Source organism: Branchiostoma floridae, chromosome 14, assembly GCF_000003815.2.
Source record: "Branchiostoma floridae strain S238N-H82 chromosome 14, Bfl_VNyyK, whole genome shotgun sequence".
Classification (NCBI taxonomy): domain Eukaryota; kingdom Metazoa; phylum Chordata; class Leptocardii; order Amphioxiformes; family Branchiostomatidae; genus Branchiostoma; species Branchiostoma floridae.
In genome coordinates this window covers 20487151-20495061 of record NC_049992.1, presented here as the reverse complement: position 1 = coordinate 20495061, position 7911 = coordinate 20487151, and the positions used below count along the sequence as shown (strand labels likewise).

The 7911-nt window shown below is 39.7% G+C and overlaps 1 protein-coding gene across 1 annotated transcript; it reads left to right on the top strand.

Annotated features, from left to right (window-relative positions):
- Nucleotides 1-896: 896 nt before the first annotated feature.
- Nucleotides 897-4669, top strand: LOC118430608 (zinc finger protein 525-like). The gene is made up of 2 exons (XM_035841582.1): nucleotides 897-984; nucleotides 2995-4669. Exon 2 carries the CDS (start codon nucleotides 3002-3004, stop codon nucleotides 4064-4066), a length of 1065 nt encoding a protein of 354 aa, XP_035697475.1. The 5' UTR covers nucleotides 897-984; nucleotides 2995-3001; the 3' UTR covers nucleotides 4067-4669.
- Nucleotides 4670-7911: the final 3242 nt, after the last annotated feature.

The window sequence follows — 7911 nt, the reverse complement described above, 5'->3', positions numbered from 1 at the left end:
ATCTTCATTATACATAGAGGACCACGAAAACTGGTGGATGCCAGCCAGATGTACCGTCTGACCGTCTCCAAACCCAAACTACTTTTGGGCTTATCTTATTACCTGAATGTCTAACCTTCATCGACGTAAGGCAAATATTAGTAGATTTACACGTTATCGTAGTAAAGTCATCCCTGAATAACCTTGATTTTATTACTCGACATGATTTATTTACAAGGAATGATTTGAAGTTAGTGTACCAATACAAGCAGCCAATTGTTGAAAATGTAATAGTGTGATTTTGTAACCAGTAGCAAAGTAGCAAAGATTTATCATTACCGGTTTTTAAAAAATGATGCCGTATTCAAATAATGTTATATTTATAAATTGGAGCGTAATTCAGTGTCTAAATGTAAATACTATAACGTTTGACGGAATAAAACAGTCAAGTAAAACAAATCTGCACGTGCCCTATTTGATATTTGACAATAAGCCATCTCACAGTTTCCAAGTGCGTTTATGCTGTGATAATGTGATCAGTAATCGACCCATGTGCGGTCTTATGTCTTCCAGCTTTTTAACCTTTAAGACTTTGTCGAACGCAAAGAAAGAACAGATGAAAGAAAGAATGAATTAATCAATTAATGAATTAGAAGAAGAAAGGTGGCGTGTCAAGGGAATTCAGAACATCACGTGGGGTGAACAAAGACGATGTTTAGTTATTCACCTCTTAGCGACAAATTTCATCCATGCTGTATTACCAACTTCAAACCTTGGGTGGTGGTGTATGTATATGTATAGGTGAAACCAACTGAAACACTATCACTTGCTACCATCTAAGGTGCCAAATTCAGATTTACATAAAACGGGCATGCACCTTTTTCAATAGTGTAGGCGGAACGTTCTACACAATAAAGGGTAAGCAGGTTTCTCATGACCTTTCGCCTCACAGTTTCTGTCACCCCTTGTAGACTGTGCGGAGGTAATAATCATAACTGGAAGCAGGTAAGAACGAGATTTACGCACAACATGACTACGTTATCATGAACCAAAGGGGGTAGAGGTCATTTCTGTGTTATATGAGCTACAATTTGGGCGAAATGAAATATTTTTCGGAGTAGCGAAAATAGGGGTGGGGAGGGGGTCATCTTTACCTTCACGTTAACAAAAGAAAACATTGTTTTTGCTTCGTGTATTCTACTTCTACCGCTTCTTCTTCTCCAAAAGATATGGTAAGTAAATTGGCCAGACCGCTAGCTGTCACTATGGTAGCTGGAGGTGTAGCAGACACCCCGTTTTGTTAGGTTGCATGTAGCAAGTATCAAGACGGAGATCGGGGGGCTGGATTATGAATGTGTTTCTGTAAGACTTAACAGATCTTCTTTAACCCTCAAGCACCCGACCTTTTTTTACCTTTGCCAGAATGGCTAAGGTTATGTTTTGGGCTTGTGAGTCTGTGTGTGTGTGTCTGTGTGTGTGTGTGTGTTAACAGCATAACTCAAGAAGTCTTGGATGAATCCCGATAATATTTGGTAGGTGGGTAGGGTTCGGGAAAACGAAGGTCAAGTTCGATAATGGGCCTTCTGGCGGCTTGCTAAGGTACTGCAGCAGAACCTCAATTTTTGATCTCCCCTGTTCTGGACATGCTGTGATCATGATTTTTGAGTGGTGGATAGCCCTCGAGGCAGAGAGTAAGTGCTGTGAGTTTGGGCCCCCTAGCGGCTTTTTTTAGAACTGCAGGCGCCGGTTTCCTCTCAAACTTTGGACGAGAATAACTCTACAACGTGTTGACGGATCGTCATGATTTTTGGTATGTAGATAGAATGAGTGATGACTTACATAATGGTATACTAATTATGCAAATCAACAGCTAATTTGCATAATTAATGAGGAGAATTTATAAATCCACTGCATTCCATGATAGGACTTTCAAACTTGTCACATATGTAGCTGGGAAGGAGAGAAATGTCGATAGATATCAATTATGCAAATGATGGCCTCATTTGCATAATTGATGAGAAAATATGAAGATGTTGACGGATCATCATGTTTTTTGGTATGTAGGTAGCGTAAGTGAAGACAAACATAATGAGATACCAATTATGCAAATTTTTGCCAAAATTTGACAATTTCAACTTAAACAAGGTTTTCTTGGTAAACTACACCTGTTTTCTGACAACAATTAAATTCTATGAAATTCAATGTAATTTTCATGACAGAAAATTTTTAATTTATGCTAATTCCATGACGTCATTGGTCAAAATCCAAGATGGCCGCCCTGATTAGGCAAATGACGTCATAATGTCGTCACATTACATGTTGATGACACGGAAATTTTTGTGATGATTTAGGTGTACATTCCTATTATTGTCTGAATGTTTGGTAGTCATACTGTAAGTGGTTAAGGAGTTGGCCTCCAAAGTTTGTTTTAAAAACTGCACATTTTTGCTGGGGTCCGTTTGGACCCCAGAGGGACTGAACACAAACTTTCTTTATAATTTCCACATTATTGTACCAATCTTTGCGAAAACATAGGAGAAGATATAAGACATATTGACTGACAAAGTCACGGAAGGATTTTTTATTCAGATCAAAAATGTTCAAATGGCACTTCAAAATGTACGCCTGGGGTCCAAATGGACCCCACTCGGGTGTTTGAGGGTTAAAACGGCTAGTCTATTGGAAAGGCGACCTATAAATCTACTCAAGATGCCACTAAAGGCACTTAGGTTATTGGGAGGCTCTACTGTAAAGTGAATGGCACTTTTATGACGGGTGATTTACTATGAGCTAGCTGGAGCCAGTCACAAAAGCTTATGGAAGCTGTAAGGATATGATAAACTAATCCTTGTAATGAATACATTACTTATATCATCTATACCACATCCTGTCTCTTTGTGGTGAACTTGACTAGTATGTTTAAAACAACGAACAGTAAAAGGAAACAACACCTAACCATAAATAGCTTGTTAGGCTTGATTATTTAATCCTTTCTGATATTTTCTGTTCCATTAGGTACACAATGGCAGAGGCAGGTAATGGGTCTCCTACTGCTGATTACCAGCGTTTCAGCGAGAAGTATCCTACTGGTGTTTTATACAATGATGCAAGCAAAGCCAAAAACCAGCCAACAACGAGCAAAACCAGTTTGGTCAATCATCCGGAAGCAAACACTGATGGGAAACCCTACATGTGTGGGGAGTGTGGTTACAGAGCGGTTCAAAAATCTACCTTATACTTACATATGAGAACACATACTGATGACAAACCCTACAAGTGTGACCAGTGTGACTATTCTGCTTCAAGAAAATCCAGTTTGGACCAACATCTAGCCAAACACACTGGTGATAAGCCCTACATGTGTGGGGAGTGTGGATACCGGACAGCTCGGAAGTCTCATTTGTCTCAACATATGAGAACTCATACCGGTGAAAAACCCTACAAGTGTGACCAGTGTGACTATTCTGCATCAACAAAAGGCAATTTGGAAAGACATCTACCCAAACACACTACTGATAAGCCATACATGTGTAAGGAGTGTGGTTACAGGTCAAAGCAAAAGTGTCACTTATCCCAACACATGAGAACACACACGACTGAAAAACCATTCAAGTGTGACCAGTGTGAATATTCTGCTACACATAAATTGAGTTTGGACCAACATCTAGCCAGACACACTGGTGATAAGCCCTACATGTGTGGTGAGTGTGGATACAGAACAGCTCAGAAGTCCGATTTATCCAGACATATGAGAACTCACACGGGTGACAAACCCTACAAGTGTGACCAGTGTGATTATTCTGCTGCAGTGAAATCTACTTTGGACAGACATCAAGCAAAGCACACTGGTGATAAGCCCTACATGTGTGGTGAGTGTGGGTACAGAACAGCTCAGAAGTCCGATTTATCCAGACACATGAGGACTCACACGGGCGACAAGCCCTACAAGTGTGACCAGTGTGACTTTTCTGCTGCGCAAAAATACAACTTGGACAGACATCTAGCAAAGCATACTGGTGATAAGCCCTACATGTGTGAGGGATGTGGGTACAGTACAAGTAAAAATCTGCCTTATCCCTACACATGATGAGAACCCACCCAAGAGAGAACCTCTGAAAGTTTGACCTGACTTTGTGACTTTCTGCTTCTTAAAGGAACGTCTTGCCATGCGTAAGTTTGAGAAACCCTACTCGAGGGTCAAGAACAGGACAGCTCGGAAGTCTACGTTGCCGAAAATATGAAAATTCATAAATGGGGAAACTCTACAAATATGACCAGCGGGACTATATTCTGCAGCACACAAAACATCTTCTTGGATAAACATTGTAGAACACCCTAGCAAAAACACCACATTTTTTTAGCTTTGTAATGTGATTTCAAAAGATTTTTAAAAACTGTCTTTTATCCGAACAGACAGCGTATCAGTGATGTATGTCATCTGGCTGTAATGAACACTCATGTCAAAATCTGATTGCGTAGTCGGTGGAAGAATAACTCTACAACGAAAGCATTTACTCGTAGAAATATACCGTTTGTTGCAACATGCATGTTAGAAGAACACAATACCATGCTATATGACTAAATTGGGGCATTGATCTTGTTTTGTGAAGTGAGCTTCTGTGACATGAAATGTTGTTTTAGTTATTAATGGCTGATATGTAAGAACATATTAACTAATTAGTGAAAATAAAGTTTGATAAAAGTACACATTCTTGTGAAGTGTGCCTATGTGACATGTATTTTCAGTGATGTCTGATATGTAAGCACATGGTTTATTAGTGAACATACGAGGGGCGTGCAATTAGTAATGGTCCTGACCCATTTCCCATAGCAGGAGATTAATGAAACTTGGCACAGTTATTAGTCTTTCTCTTCATAGGAATCACCCAGAGTTATGCATTTCTCCCATCGTTTGATGCAGCTCTGGACACCGATTTTGTAGGACACCCCAGGTTGGTCCTCCAACTGATGCCTCATCAATGGCACAAGCGGGACGACCAGGTCTGGGAGCTGTTTCCACAGACTTCCAGCCACGTTTGAATTCAGGATGCCAGCGTTTTACAAGGTCATATGATGGGGCATCATCACCATAAGTTTCATTTATTTCATCAAAAGTCTTCTTTGGTGTGCGTCCTTTCAAATACAAAAACCGGATCACTGCGCGACACTCAACTGGTTCCATTTCACACCTGGTCCATTTCGCACCTGACTAAGTTCAAACACAAGTAAATCAGAAACCACAATTAGTTCAGAGCTGTCTTTTGCAACATAACCCATAGAGATATGAATTATTACACATACAAAATTTCATTTAGATCAGACAACTGGAAGTGGGTCAGGACCATTACTTATTGCACGCCAGTCGTAAGTAAGTTTGATTCCATTCTAATTCCATTCCATTGTCTCTTGTGTGGTAGGTGGCACAGTGTGGTGCTGGTCGTACAATTTCACAGGTCAGATTCATTTTCATAATAGTTCACAATTATGTTGTTGGTAATAACTAATGGGTCAAATGACATATCTCTACCGCCTAATTAGGCACCAATTAAGTCATGTTACATAGATCAGAACGCACGTGAGGTGACTGGAATTCTTAAGCAGCTAACTTTGTGCCATAATCCTTGAACTTTTGAGCTTCAATCAGAATGACAGGTGCACAATGTAGCTTGAAATGAGAGACTATGGTGATTATTTAAACACTGTTTCACTAACCTATAAATCATACACCATATATTAGTATCGCCGGCATTGAATATGTAATAGTATATTGATGATTATGCTGAACCTGTGTTAAACATTTTAAAAATATTTAGTGATCATTGTGTTAAATGAAACGTAGTTTGTATGAATAGTAGATAATGTAGTTGTGTGACTTGCATGTTTGTAATAACAGATATAGATAACATGGACTAACATCCATTGGCATAATACCGGCAGGTTTACTGAAATTTCTCAAGCAATACTAATTTGGCAAATGATCAACGCATCATTTTCTCCAGTTACATGTTGCTGTTACAGCTTACCTTTGCCACTTCTTCTGTGTATGTTTTTTTTTGTCTCTCTTGTCCTGCTAAAAACATAATATCGTAATTGGAACACGCCGCGGAATTGCACGGAGAACGGGCGCGTGGTTGGAAGGGGGTGCAATAATACCGGCAGAACGAAACACTGCAGAATTAACTGCCGCTTTGTACCTTTACACATCCTTCCTTTCCTGTTAGTAATTGCACAAAACAAAAACCTGCGTGAGCATACAAAAAGTCATGAGAAAATTGGCGTATACTGACAAGAATTTTCATTTACTTTTGGTCCGTCACAACCGCTCTGACGTAAAACTTTACTGCTGGCGTAGCATTAAAAATGGCGGGTAAATGGCGGCGTACGTTCAATTTGACCAATTCAGCCGTAGATCCGGGCGATAATGCAACGGTTCTTCACCCTTTTACACGAGTTGTTGGTCACCAAAAGAAATTCAAAATTGCTGTTGAATCATGCTCGTCTTGTGCCCTGAGCACATGTGATTATTATCTACAAATCTTGCGATGGACAGTGTGTTCGTCCCACGACGAGCTCGCCTGTCCCGAAGATGAACTGAAAACTTTTAGCCTCGTTGTCTTCGAATGCACTGTTTTCGAAACCTTTTTGAAAATGTGTGAAATACGTGGATGTCTGAAGTGTGCATACCTTGGAAATTACTGTTGCTGTGCTAGTGGATCACCGAAAATTTATCGTTTATGCCATTTGCCGGTATAAGTATTACTGCCGGTATTATGCCAATGGGTGTTATATGTAGATCGGTTAATTCAAGATATGTCCATTCATAGAAAGTGAGAGATGGTGTTATTAAAAGTACAAGTTACAGTATATTTTGTTTTGTTTGAAACATTTGATTTATTGTGTCGGTCATAAAATGTCAAATCTTTTATAATTATTTTTTCTTTGACGATGTATATATCAGACGATAGACTAAGAATTCCTTATGGCTATAATGATAATCCTTGTACATTTTTTTTTTGAGAAGGAAAGAGAGAAAACCGAAAGGAAGTGTCTTCTGTCATGTCCGCAGCGGATTTAGCACATGAAATGGGTAATAAGGAACACAAAATGACCTTTGACCCTCAGATAGTTAACCTTTCACCCCTTGCTGCTTCAGACGAACGCTTGCAGGATCGGAAGATTGTGTGGAGGTAAAAATCAACACTGGAACAGGTAAGAACGCGTAATTTACTAAAAATAACGCTCTTATCGTGTAGCAAAGACTGTATAGGTCATTTTTATGGTGTATGGGCCGCATTAAGATAATATGTGTCACTTTTCGAGGTTACGAAATAGATGTGGGGAGGGGGGCGAAGTCACACGCCAAGTCCTACGGTACAAAAGATAGGGCAGTTCAACTAAATTAAGTTAGCATCATAGTATTATAAATGTAACAAAACGGCAATCGAAACAATGTTAGAAGAGAAAGGGGAAACGAATATTCAGGTGATACATGTGAGGACAAGGTTTGTGGAATTCAGGAATGGACTCAATGCAAAATCTGAAGGAAAAATTTTAAAGAGGGAGGGGGCGGTAAGGGAAGTCTGGGCAGATTTTAATATTAAGATGGAAATTAATTTTGCATTTGACAGTTGTTTGATGAAATGTTCAGTAATGGAGATAAAGATTTAACAGATAAAGTTCGGCTTATTTGTCAAATTTCATCCATTTAAATTTGTGTCCATTAGGTTAGCCATGGCTGAGGCAGGATGTGGGTCTCCTACTGGTGTTCCCCTGGAGCTCGGTGATGGGTCTCCTGTTGAAGTTTTAAGTGACAGAGATGCAGGCAATGGGGAGACGAGCAGACAGCAAGTGAAAACAGTTTAGAATACCATCAAGGAGCACATACGGAGGAAAAACCTTATCATGGTGAGGATGGGGTTCAGAACCTCGCAG

Excerpts from the sequence above, each read along its gene's own strand:
- LOC118430608 (XM_035841582.1), top strand. The coding sequence starts at position 3,002 with ATGGCAGAGGCAGGTAATGGGTCTCCTACTGCTGATTACCAGCGTTTC.